The sequence below is a fragment of the Gallus gallus genome, chromosome 1 (assembly GCF_016699485.2).
Source record: "Gallus gallus isolate bGalGal1 chromosome 1, bGalGal1.mat.broiler.GRCg7b, whole genome shotgun sequence".
NCBI classification, from domain to species: Eukaryota; Metazoa; Chordata; class Aves; order Galliformes; family Phasianidae; genus Gallus; species Gallus gallus.
Window position 1 is genome coordinate 145,336,001 of NC_052532.1, and position 13,700 is coordinate 145,349,700.

The 13,700-nt window shown below is 44.5% G+C and overlaps 1 protein-coding gene across 30 annotated transcripts in view; it reads right to left on the bottom strand.

Moving 5' to 3' along the window:
* Positions 1-4,235: 4,235 nt before the first annotated feature.
* Positions 4,236-13,700, bottom strand: part of MBNL2 (muscleblind like splicing regulator 2) — a 107,125-nt gene continuing 97,660 nt past the window's right edge. For all 30 annotated transcript variants that reach the window (NM_001163372.4, NM_001163373.4, NM_001163371.4 and 27 more), the window contains one exon: positions 4,236-7,208. In NM_001163372.4, coding sequence (NP_001156844.1) covers positions 7,081-7,208 — 128 coding nt within the window. In that variant the 3' untranslated portion in view covers positions 4,236-7,080. The remainder of the gene's footprint in view (positions 7,209-13,700) is intronic.

Below are 13,700 nucleotides of genomic sequence, written 5' to 3' on the forward strand. Positions count from 1 at the left end.
GGGGTTGGAACCAGATGATCTTTAAGTTCCCTTCCAACCCAAGCTATTTTGTGATTCTTACGATTCGTAAGCTTGCAGGAAATATCTCCATTTTGCATAAGATGCTTTAAGAACCCCACAACCTCAGACAGAAGTGAAGGAGCAGAAGTTGGCAGTCAGCACGGGGTTCCCGTGGTGCACATATGTTCAGAAGAGAAGCTGAGGTGAAAGTCAGAGCAAGGAGGAGTTGGCTGCTGGGGGTGGGTGGGGAGATGCACAGCACCGTGAGCCCTAGAACTGCCTGGCAGGGGTCACCCAGGCTCTTCTGCTGGTTCCAGCCTCCCCTTCTCACTCCATTTGCTCACACAGGAAGTCTGGGGCTGAATGCAGAAGGCCTAACTTTCATGCAGTAAAAATATGTTTCTGTTATTACTCTAATTCATCTTCCACCTGACTTGAGTGGGCCAGTACAGAGAAAAAGATGGTTAGAAGAAAACTATTGCCACTGTTTAGGCAATCCATATAAATACTGTACTACATCTGGAAAATAGAGTGGTTGCAAGTGAGAAAGTGCAGAGTTAGCTGACAATTTGATGTAACTAATTCAGCTGCATTTGCCTTATAGGCTCTCCGTATGTTGCAAATTATTTTTGGATTGTACTTCATACAGAGGAATATTTGAATTACCTCGCTGGAGAGGCCGTTCTGTGAGGGATAAGAGGAACTGATCTAGAAGACAAATGGGCGCATCTGAAATGTGCATTTAAAGAGGACTGAAGCAAACTGGAAATTAAGGAGCCTGACCTTTGAAAGCTGCAAAGGGTGTGCATGCCATCTAACCCCCAAGTAGACTGGGGAGAAAAACACCAACCAGAAGTTCCCATACGTAGAACTAGATCAGAGTTTGGTACAGTGGGTCTACCCCAACCATTTAGAATAAAACAATTTATTTGCACATGAGAATGGTCCTTTGCATTGGTTTTAAACTGAGACAGGGGAGGTTTAGGTTAGATATTAGGAGGAAGTTCTTCACCTAGAGGGTGGTGACGCACTGGAACAGGTTGCCCAAGGAGGCTGTGGATGCCCCATCCCTGGAGGCATTCAAGGCCAGGCTGGATGTGGCTCAGGGCAGCCTGGTCTGGTGGTTGGCGACCCTGCACATAGCAGGGAGGTTGAAAGTCTATGATCATTGTGGTCCTTTTCAATCCAGACCATTCTGTGATTCTGTGATTCTATGATTACAACTGCATTCACACTAAGTTATCATACTTGCATTGATACAATCACAATGATGGAATAAAGCCCGTGTGAAGATTATGCCTGATGCTACATGTCAGAGGGGTACAGTAATCCTAAATTCCTCCCTATAACCTGGTAAGGGATACCAACATCTCAAAGTCACCAAACGTGGAATCAGTGTTGGTGATTTATATGACTTGCTGAAAATGAGGAACTAAACGTGTCTCCCCTGTCTAACACCCCATGAAATGAGAGGCCCTCACAGCAAACCTCACCGCCACCACCGGCACCTCCACCCTGAGCACCAACAATGTAGCCAAGGAGGATGATCAGCGAAGCTTGTTTTCCTTCGGAGCAGTATCCAAATGCAGCTCTTTGAAGATGAGAGGAGCGAGGTGTCTTTCCTGCACTGATTTTCCCACATCATAAAGCCACGTTTATTTTCCTCACTGGGAAAGATACTTTGATGGAAATGATGCAACTGCAGCACCACGCTGCTTGTATGAGCAGTTCGTACCATTATCCTATTTGTAAGGTTTTTCCCCCTCTTGTAGCAGAAGGTATTTTCATAAAACAACGTGTAATTTATTTCCTGCAGTTTCTGAGGGTTCTCTAACCACTGAACTGGACGAATGAGAACTTAGCAGACATTTGTATAATTTATTCATTCACAGATAATCTAACTATATCATCTATACCCATCACAATTTGCTCAAATACATTACATACCAGGAACAGCGACTGCTTTGATGCAGAAGCTGAGATGGTATTTCCCCCACCACCTCCCACAAAAGCAACAGAATCACTGTGGTCCCTCTGAAAAGCCTTCTGAACTGTCAATTATATGACATTAAAAAGGGAGGTTACTTGAAAAGTAGGGCTTGGTAAGGGCTTGGCTAGAGAAATGATTGCAGGCATAGGGAGCATGGTATGCATGTGATCGGATGCCAAGGAAGGTTTTCAGCAGTTCCAGTCAAGGTGTATTTTTGGATCCCGTCAGCTCATGCAATGAATACCTCCATCAGAAGATCCAGTACAGAGTCCACACTGCCTGACTGCCATGCCCACAAGTCCCTTCTCCTTCATCAGCCACAATTCAGAAGGGCTGGGTTGTTGCTAGACTCTGCTGGAACGAAACAGCTCTTTCTGAAACCAACCCCAGCTGCTGTTTTGGTAACTTGCTCAGCAGACACTCCCAAAGCGCAGCACGGACATGGCTGAACCAGTTTTGGTTTCCTCCACTGTGTACAAACGTGCAAAGCTATCCCAGCAGGTACTGACCCCTCAGATGTCACATATCCTTTTGTTTCACGCTATTAATTTCAGTGGGCCTGCAAGAAACAGCCCTCAGATTGCTTCAGACCTCTGAACTGCAAAACAAACAGAACCATGCTGGAAGTATGAATCATGCCTTACGGCCACGGCTGTGCTGCGTGAGGCCTGAGGAGATGGAGCTGGCCAGGCTGATGTGAAGCAATGTGATGTTCCTGGGGCAAGGGACTGTTCCCCGGGGGGACAGCATTTGATACCGAAGCAGTGACGCCAGCCTGTGTGTGAGGGCTCACGTGGATGTTGAGCCACAGCCCACGGCCAGCTGCCCTGTGGAGAAGGCCAAAGGCTTCCAAAATCTCCTCTCTGGAAACACCTTATTTTGGAAACCCTGAAATTATCTCTGCACACGGAGATGTACAAAGATCACTGGCTTGGTGGGCTCCCAAAAGCTCTCGTCTCCCAGAAGAGCTTCTCCATTGCTATGCAGGAAACATTTTTAGATGAGAAAATGAACACATCCTGACCCTGACAACTCGCCAGAAGGTCACTGCAGGCTGACGTTTAACTCAAAAGAGCGTAAACAGAGAAAGTTTCACCTCCTCGATCTTTAAGTGAATTTGAATTGTTTGCTGCTCCTGCTTCACAGTGCCCTTGCAGCCCTCTAATTCTCCAGCCCTCTCTCTGCAAGGCAGCCCTGTGTCTCTCCTCCAACCCACGTGCTCGTTCCCAGCAGGCTCCTGGCTCCACACGCTCATGATGCATCCAAACGCATCATGACTGACTGGTTGACCTGGTGGTTTTCCACATCACTTGTGACCTTGGACTCCTTTCAAACCAGTCCCATGCTGATGCAATGCGTACAACCTTATGACACAAATTCTTTTTGATTCCGCGTGTTCCTAAGGGAGCAGAAATTGTTATTTTTTTTTTAAACATTTAAACAATGGATCGGAGGAGATGTTGTGAGTAAACTGTGGATTTGCAAACCAGTGGTTTTAATCCCTCCTCTGCCAGTGAGCTCGTTGTCTGATCTCTGCATGGGCAATGATGCTCTCCCAGAGGAACTGTGAGATGATGGGGACAAGTTGATGGCATAAAGCTCTGTGAGATGTGGGCAACGCAAGAGGAAGGAGCATGACAAACCCTGCAGTGGTTACCCATCTGTGAGCTGCTCCACTAAGCACGAGCAGGTGGGAGGAGCACAGAATGACTTTTGGGGGGGCTAAATCCATGCAGTCCAGTGTCACAGAATCATAGAATGGCCCGGGTTGAAAAGGACCACAATGACCATTGAGTTTCAACCCCCCTGCTATGTGCAGGGTCACCAACCACCAGACCAGGCTGCCCAGAGCCACATCCAGCCTGGCCTTGAATGCCTCCAGGGATGGGGCATCCACAGCCTCCTTGGGCAACCTGTTCCAGTGCGTCACCGCCCTCTGAGTGAAAAACTTCCTTCTTGGCACAGGGACATCACACCACTGCCCAAAGCTCTGCTCTGTGCAGGACGCAGGCAGCAGGCAGGGATGCTCCTATGGCAGGCAGCAGGCGTGTGCTGTTCAGCAAGGCAAAGACCACGTGTGTCCGGGAGCAGGGGGCCACACGTAACAATTTGTTCCTTGAATATGCAATCAAGAAAAAACAGTAAGCTTTTAAAAGACAACCTGTGCTTTCTTTGGTCCATATTTGTTGCCCCTACCCCCTCTTCTCAGCCACCACTTGATAAAGGAAGGGTCCGACTCGGCCGCCACTTTAAAATGCTTCTTTTTATTTCAGTGGTTGTACATTGGGTGAATGAATCGAACGTCACAACAGAAATAGAATGGCTATTTAACAGACCACTAGTAGTTATATGCCGGAATCGAGCGAATGGAGGGGCTTCTCGAACTGTTACCGAGGTGTTCGTGTGAGCGCTGTCAGTTATAGTGGATGAGAGAGGCAAACAAAAGGGTATTTTGGTGAGGAGCTGTATCGCTCGAAGGAAATTACGCTGAGGCATCTCAAGTGGCTTGAAACTATGCCTCAGCTGCAGTGTGCACTGCCTCTGTGTTGGCCCATCTCATGGTTCCTTTAGGGGGTTTTATTTGTGTGTTTTTTGTTGGATTTTTTTTTTTTTTAATTAAACAAAGCATTTAAAATTTAATCATCTCCGTTAGACTTTTTTTCTTTTTTTTTTAAATATAAACAAAGTTTTGGCAAATAATATTTATACAGAAAAATAGTTTTAGATCTTCCCAAATTTTGAAATAGTCTATAAAATTACTTTATAAATAAATAAAATGCAGAATCTGTTGTACACGTATTTGCACATCTCTGTAATTGCCTCCTTACCGTTAGCATAGGTTTGTACTCGTACAGTTATTAGGAATATTACAAAGTCGTCAAGTCGGAAAGTGGATCTCTTATTAAAAATACATTTTCTCTTTTTGTCTGTCAGTTTATCTGGATGAAAGACCTGATGTATCTGAAGCTTCGTCATCCATGGGCAAAAAAATAGTCGTATTGGATTACTTGTAGAAAACATAGAATAACAGTTGTTTCGAAACATAAAAAGGTCACACAAAACGATGCCTCGAAGAGTTATCTACAGAAAATATTTAAACAACATGGATAATTTACCATTTAGTATTATACAATAAGCTACCCAAATGCCTAAATTAACTATTATAAAAAAATAAAAACAACTTTGACGGATATAGGCAAGTTGCAGTGTCAACTACCTAGTTATAATGACTGAGAAAGTCTACAAATATTAGTGTTTTAATAGTATATAATGGTGATACCTTAACTGCTAGAGTAACAAGTTAAGATACGTTATTTTCCCACAAATTAAAACTAACGCAACGTTACAAGCACTATGTTAATTTTACAGTCGAATTGCGATCCTTTCTTTTCCTGTCAGGTGATCAAATCTCCAGCTTTATATATAAATAGATAGTAATCAGACATTGGACGAACAAGATTTAGCCCGGAAATCGTTTCCTAGACAAACAGTTCCACGCTTAGTGCCTTCAGTCGTTCCCAACGGGCAGTGCTGCCAAAGTTCAAAGTAGTTTACAATCAATCTGAAGAGGTTAAGTTAAAATACTGCAATCACTAATAATGTCCACATAGAAAACTTATGCTGCAAACAATTATACATAATATCCACTTATAACAGCTGTCTTGTTTTTCAAACAATAATTTAAAAACTATGTCATTTCCGTGATACGTGTGCAACATATAAAATGTGAAAATATGAAATATTTGGTACAATAGTGCTTGAAACAAATCTCAAATCAAACAAACGAAATTTTAATTATACATATATAATTACCTTGTAAATCAACAAAGTATTTAAAAAAGTAAACAACATTAAAATCTGCTTCATCCATATATATGTATGTATGTATATATAATATGTATATAATTGTATTAAAGATATCTTCATACTTTCGTGACATAAAATATGTTTTTAAACAAAAACAATTAAAAGAACTATTTTTTCTCCATTCTAATCTGGTTACAATCTCATAACCCAATTAAAAAAAAATGCAAATACAGTAATGATTTATTAAACTGAATCTCGTTCTACATTCTTAGTGTTCAGTTAATAACCTAGATTAAAGTCACTCGCGAAGTCTCAGTGACTAAACTGGATTTTAATTAAATTAGAGTACTGTACGCTTCTCTTCATCTACAGCTCTCTTTTTCTCCTTTCCTTTTGTCAGTCTGGTCTTTTCGTTTGATTTTACGTCGGCCGAGGTGACCTCCCTAAGAGCTCGGATCCTTTGGGTAACCCGACCATGAGTCTGAGAGAGATTCGCTTCTGCTAGGATTGACTGTTGGCATCAGGCTCGCTTTCACCAAGTCTGATGTGACAAAATTTAGGCACTTCTGCAAAGTCTCTTTTAAAAACATTATAAATATACTCGTAAAATAATATTTTCAAGACTTTGTTCTTTTGGGGACTGAAAGGGGTATGAAGCTCATACTGTGCAAAATTTCTCACTTTTTTTTTTTTTCTTTTTTCTCTCCTATTCTGCTATGACTCAAATGCAACTTCTCCATACATGTCAAACACCAACCATGTGCATCTAAAGAATTTGTGCTTTACTTTGGGTTTCTGGCTAAAAATTTTGGACTGGCAGGGTGACGTGCAGCACGCCGGGCTTTGTTGCACTTCCTCCCTCTCGGAGTCAGATCACTCGGGGAGCAAAACCAGGAGTTTTTTTAACCAAGAAGAAAACCCCCAATTATAGTTCGGGTTAAAACTAAACGTGCAACCGGGATATGTTTTTAGCCAATACAAATTAATTATTGCTGAGCTTGAAAGATTCATGAACAGCGAATCTCCCAAGGCTAACTCAATTGGACCATTTCCATTAGGTATAGTTATGGAGAAAAGACAACGTTTGCAAGAATTAAACTATGTTTAGAAAATCTTCGAAACTAAATGTTACCCTTTATGTCTTGAAACATCACAGCTGGTATCAGGTAGTTAACTATTTTAGGTCGGAGTATAGTAAGCATACCATATTTAATATTCATATATGACATAGCAGCACTAGCTTTTTAGAGTTTGTGATTTGTCCGTAAGAACAAATTCTTTACTTAGCATGCAGTTTGTGGCAATTCTAGAGAGGAGGAGACAGGATAGTATGTACAGTAGCCGTGCTTGGCCATCCGCAGGGAGGCTTCGTGGCACTCCGTCCCGTTCCTGCTGATTACTTCAGGATTATCTGTGGAGAGAAAGGAAAGCGTGATCGTGCCGCTGGGTGAGGCCGCCGAGTCCCCAAAATGGGCGGCACTGCTCTGACTACATCCAGCCTCTACAGGACAGCCTCTCATGCCCTGAATGCTGGGTGGGAGCCCGTGAGTCTCACAGACCTGCTCAGTGCACCCTCCACTGGTTTAGGTAACAAAACATGAGAGGGAACCATGCTGGCAGGAGGCTGACCCAGCAAGGTGCCCCAACTCTGGACTTTTCCAGGGGGCTGGGGAAGCCCCCAGTGCCCACCTCCTTGTGACAGCCAAATGGGGAAGAGCATGGGGCAGAGGTGGAGGCAGGGCTGCTCACCACTACCAAGCCAAAAAAAAAAGGTGTACTGGGCTGGATGTTTGTGACAAGCTAAAGTGTTGGGTTCTTTTAATGCATTTCTAGCAACTGCTAATTTTCTAACACATTATCTGCAGGTCAGTGAGTTGAGAGCTCCTTCACGCTTCCTCACACCAGCAGGTCTGTGGGATTGTCCTAAAGGCACCCCTGTGCGTCCAGCTGGTCGCTGACCTGCCAGCTTGCCTCCGAAGGCTGAAGCAACCATTCTGCAGATGCAAGCTCTTGTGCCTCCAATACTGCAATGGTATTGGGCAGGATGTGAGCTTCCAAAACACGAAGGCAATTGGCTCAACCAGCACGCAGTAGTGGGACGTGATCTGGATTTCCATCCTCTGCCACATAAAGGGCTGTCGGTGAATGGGATATCAAAAGCATGGGGTCTGATGTTTTACCACGCTGTTGCTAATCTGTACTCCAGACCGAAGCACAAGTCAAGGAACTGTAGTGCATCGCTTGCTCTTCCTGTTTGATTTGGCACTCTGTGTATTTTTAAGCTGTGTTTGTAGGTAGTCTGCAAGACAGGCATGACAGCACTTTGACCTACTTGTGTAGTAAGCAGACAGACCGCTGCTTAATGCAATATTTATTTTAAAAGGGGAAGAAAAAAGGTGTTTTGAAAACGACTTCAGCAACATACTACCTCTGACATACAGAAAAGAAACACGCTCAGCACTGTGTGGAAAGCACTTGCCCAAGGCACCCTGAGACCATGCTGAACACGCCTCGCAACCCCGCACTGTCCTATTCCCAGTGCACCAAGGAGGGCTTTAGGAACAGCACAGCATGCCACAAGGACTGCCAGTGAGTAGACTGCCCTGTCTAACTTGCCGGCATGCCTGAAAGTTATCTCTTATCATCACTGATAACTTGGTGACTCCCACTCCAAAGGGCTGGACGTCTAAATACATCATAGTTACAACAAGGACATATATTTGTAATGACTTCCACTCATTGTGAGTTTGTGGGCTTATCGTCTATCTGCTGTTTCCTATTGAAATAACAGAGATATACCTTTGCTGAAATAATAAAGCCTTGCCTGTGATAATCCTGGTCCATCTACAGCACTGTAACTTGGCAGTTAGTACAAAGAACAAAGCCGTGCTGAAAATAAGAAGTGGCCGAGATTATCAGCACTGGTATTTTTAGCATGTTACGACCCAACATGTCAATGTAATTAATAAAGCAGCTTTAGCTATACTGGGTTAGCCATAGTCACGCAAATGTATTTAAGGGATCCTAAAGTCTGGCTTAATGGAACGTAACCTGAAATCTACACAGTTTAAAAATTAGGATTTCAGATACTGCAGCTGCCTATCTCCCCTGGCAACTTTTGAAGGGACAGAACTTGCTTTTTGCTCTCACTTTTTTCTCCCTGCACCACTGTTTCAGAAACACACAAAGAGGCAGAGAGATCACTGCCACTTCTAGATGTCCCGAGAGACCAAACTGGACCGATGCTCCCGGCTCCTCCAAAACACGGGACAGCTGTGGGCAACGTGAAAGAGCTGGGCCCCCCTCCCTTCACCACTCAGGTGAGCAGCAGGGTCCAGGTGAGGACCTCCGCCATCCCAGCCCCATCCTGCCATCTGTCCCCCACTCTCAGCACTCAGGAAGAAGCGAAGACAATGCGGACGCTTCCCCTTTGTGTGCACGTCCTGTTTACGTGGTGCTGGGTGCAGGGGAGCAGACAGCAGCTGGAGTTCTCCCCCCCATGTTTGACTCCACTGCATCTTCCTCCTCCCAGCTCGTCCCTAGCACATCTTCCTTGCAAACCCAACGCTCGTGCAGTGTGTAACTAGGGCATGTTGCACCCTGGCTATTCCTAGCACACGTAGGAGTCCTCTGAGGAAAAAACCTCAAGTCTCTCCTTCAGAAGCAGCTTCTCCAGCGCAGAGGCGCAGAACTGAGGATCTACATTTCTTTTCTAACCTGAGCCACAAAGTGTAAAATGCATCCCATAGCCTTTAATTATGTCTTCACACCCTATTTCTCCCAAGATATCACAACTCACCACAGCTCCGTACACGTGTAGCAGCTTCTGCAACTGTTTTTTTTCACCGTGTCTGACAGAGGAACACAAAACGGTAAACTACTTTACGTGGAAAATACGCAGTGAACCTCTCCCATTTAACCTACAAACAAAGCAATAAGCTCTGATGGAACATGGAAGCTATCTAAGTCTGCATCGCTGCTAATTGCTCCACTGCCTGCACGCTGAACAAGGAGAAGTTGTACAGACCGTAGTGACCAAGGAACATCCCTGCAAACACTTACTGCAGTCTCCACTCCCCCATTACTTGTAAAGAGGTCTAACAACCAGAAATCCTGTTGGAAGGATTACATCTCCTTATGTACATGCACATGACTCATCCCATGTGCTGTGATACTATTACATTCATTAAACTTCCCAACAACTCGATGTAATGTATCGACACCACGGTACATGTGAGCATAACAAATGGAAAAATACAACTACACAATGAGCGTGCATTCGTGTGTGGTTATGCACACGCTCCCATGTGCAATGGTCTACGGCTCAAGCATGGGAAAGCACTTTGTCATGCTCTGTAAGGATAATACCACATCCATATCTGCAGGACTGGGTACAGACATGAAGGAAAAGAGACTTTCTGCTGCTGCAGAAACAGATCGAATATGAACACTATTTCTAGCAAAAGCACTATGGCCTGGCACTTGCAGACTGAGACAGTAATGCACAGAAGATTTAATAACAGCAAAAAGCATTGTTCTGAGCCACAGATGTCACTGCCTTCTTACTCAGTGCCTGTATCAAGTGCTGGAGACTGCCACTCTCTAGACTAAAATCACTGACACAGTGCTGGTGTTAGTTACTACACCTCATGAAACTGGTAGTACATGGAGGGGATCTGAATTTCTGCCATTGAGAGTTTGATTGTTTTTCTTTTTTTGCAAAAGCTGGCTTTTCAGCTCCCAACAACTCAGCGTTAGCCTGCAGTTCCCTCAGACCCAGCAGAGAAGGCTGTGAGTGCTTACTGTCTCAAGACTTAAGTGTAAAACAGACAGCTTCTTTCAGATGAAGGTGGAAATTCCACATTTGCGAACCTTTTCTGACCTCTAGATTACCCTGTGCACTCTTTTATAGAATCACAGACTCATGGAATGGCCTGGATTGAAAAGGACCGCAATGATCATCGAGTTTCAACCCCCCTGCTATGTGCAGGGTCGCCAACCACCAGACCAGGCTGCCCAAAGTCACATCCAGCCTGGCCTTGAATGCCTCCAGGGATGGGGCATCCACAGCCTCCTTGGGCAACCTGTTCCAGTGCGTCACCACCCTGTGTGTGAAAAACTTCCTAATGTCCAACCTAAACCTTCCTGTCCCAGTTTAAAACCATTCCCCCTTGTCCTACCACTATCCACCCTTGTAAACAGCCGTTCCCCCTCCTGTCTATATGCTCCCTTCAAGTATTGGAAGGCCGCAATGAGGTCTCCGCGGAGCCTTCTCTTCTCCAAGCTAAACAAGCCCAGTTCCCTCAACCTTTCCTCATAGGAGAGGTGCTCCAGCCCTCTGATCATCTTAGTGGCCCTCCTCTGGATCCGCTCCAAGAGCTCCACGTCCTTCCTGTACTGGGGGCCCCAGGCCTGGACGCAGTACTCAATTTTTACTTAATGCCATTCACATAATTACCTGAATTCCCAAGGATCATGACTGGCTACTACCGATTTCAGGCCTGCAACTCATGAAACTTCTGTGTGTGTGCTTTATTCTGCTTCTGGTTCCAGACTTATTATGCAATGATGAACACAGAAAATGCACCATGCTGCATGAACTCAGTGCGTATGAACTCTTGTTCAACTCAGAGATCTGTCACAGTGGATATGCTGGAAAACATGACTTTGCATCTAGCCAGGAGACGTTTCTCTTTACCAAGTTCTCAATTCTCCAAATTACACTTTATGAGTGTTAATACTTTCTCAGGTGGGATTAAAACCATTCTTGACCTCCACACTGCAAAGCATTTATCCCTTCAAAAATGAACTTGTATGCAGTAAACATCTCAGCCTTTCAACTTCAGAGCAATGTACTAATAGGAGTTCTCTTCAGACATGTCAGATGGTTTCAGACATGCAAGCCGCAGCCGGTCACCCTGTTTCACATCTTACTACCCTACCTCAGGCAACTTATCTTACCATGAGACAAATTACAAACTCATGATGCTTTTCTCCCTCCACCCAACGTCAGAGTCTGTGGCAAGCAGTTCACACTGAGGTACTTAACTCATAGCCATCTGCGTCAGGGCAGATGCCTCCTACCACAGTGACATTTTCCATTTTCATGTTTTTCACACTAGGAGCAGGATGGTCAGACGTAAGGAGGGATATACATTAAAACCGACAGATATTTTCAGGCAGCCTGCTCATATCAGGCTGTCTCATAACTTCTCCCACTCTCTAAAAATAAAACCAACACCAAGCATTTCTTCCCTTTGACATGAAACCCAGGACTATTTATATTCCCCAGAGCCTTTGGGAAGTGCCTTCATCTCTTTATTTTTCATTTTCTCTTAGAATGCTCTTTTATGGCATGTGGCTTGTTCTTTGTCTTCACAGTGAATCAGCCTCCCTTTTTTCTCAATCAAAAATGGAAAAGGATGAGTTTCGGGCAATGTCTGAAAATATTCAGACATCTACTGAGAGTGCTCACCATCATATCAGTTCTACTTGGTCATAGGTGATGACCAAGTCTTGCAGATTGATTTCTTTTACCTCTGATTTCTCCCTGGTCAATCAGTGCCCCACTCCAGGACTCCCACCAATGCTGCTTCAAGGCATGGGACCCAACCCTGTCCTCAGCCACCTGCACAAAAAGCAGCCTGCCTGCTCCAAACACTCTGCTGGAGGGCTGCTTGGGTATACTCCACATCTCACCCACCTTAGTTATTGCCCTGTCCCCCACCAGCACTGCTGATTGCTTCATCATTGTTCATAAACACACCTAACCCCACTTTGTGTCCCTGGCTGCTTCCCTTTGCAGCCCCTGCTCTCGAGATGGCCAGAAGGCCTGTCTTCCTTTCCAGACTATTTAACGTTTGCTTACTTTGTTTTTCTAACTGTGCACCTCTCTTTAATTCAGGAGTGAAGAGGATTTTATTTTATTGCTTCTCCATTTATCCAGTGCGTTCCCAATGCATTTGTCTACTTTGCCCATCAATGAGGCGACCTCTGCTTTTATGTGAGGTCTGCAGGCCACAGATGATCTTCTGGGTTGTCTTCCCACACAGTCACTAACACAGGGTTCATCATGTGTTTCCTGAGGAGCTGAGGTCCTATTTGCTTGTTTTTGTTGTTTTTTTTTTTTGTTTTTTGTTTTTTTTTTTCCCCCACAGGCCATCCCCTGACATGGTAATTCTGGTGCCCTGGTCCATCCTTTTCTTCCTTAAATCTGAGTGCTCCCAGTTGTGTCTGCCCCAGTCCCACTCTGCTTCAAGGGCCATCGGTCCTTCTGGCCACTTGCCAAAGACTGCTGAGGTAAAACACCTGCCCCCTTACTTTGATTATTTGCATCTTTGGGGTCTGCTAACAAGTCTGTGTATTCTACCCAGTGGGAGGTTTAGCAGCCAACATAACCAAAACTGCACATCATCACCGCCAGAATGAAACATGTAGCCATGTACCAATGCAAGCTAATTCAGTCTAGTTTCTTTGGGCAAGATATAGCAATGCTTTTTCAGTATGAATCCAAAGGGTCAGATAAAGGGACAAACATAGGCTTTGTTCTTGAGTGGTAAGGAAAACGTTACGAGTTTCTCAAATACACTTTCAAGGCCAGGTTGGATGGGGCCCTGGGCAGCCTGGTCTAGTATTAAATGCGGAAGTTGGCAGCCCTGCCTGTGGCAGGGGGGGTTGGAGATTCATGATCCTTGAGGTCCCTTCCAACCCAAGCCATTCTGTGATTCTGTGACTTTGGTATGTTTAGTTCCCTTTATAAGAATAAACAGTAGTGGTTTATTATAAATAGTAAAGATCAAGTTCTCATTAAATCAAGATTACAGCTTTTCACTCTTTTATCCCTGATCTATGCAGTTTGGGCTTCTTCAAACTTGTGTTTCGACCACTGCCTTCATCCATTATC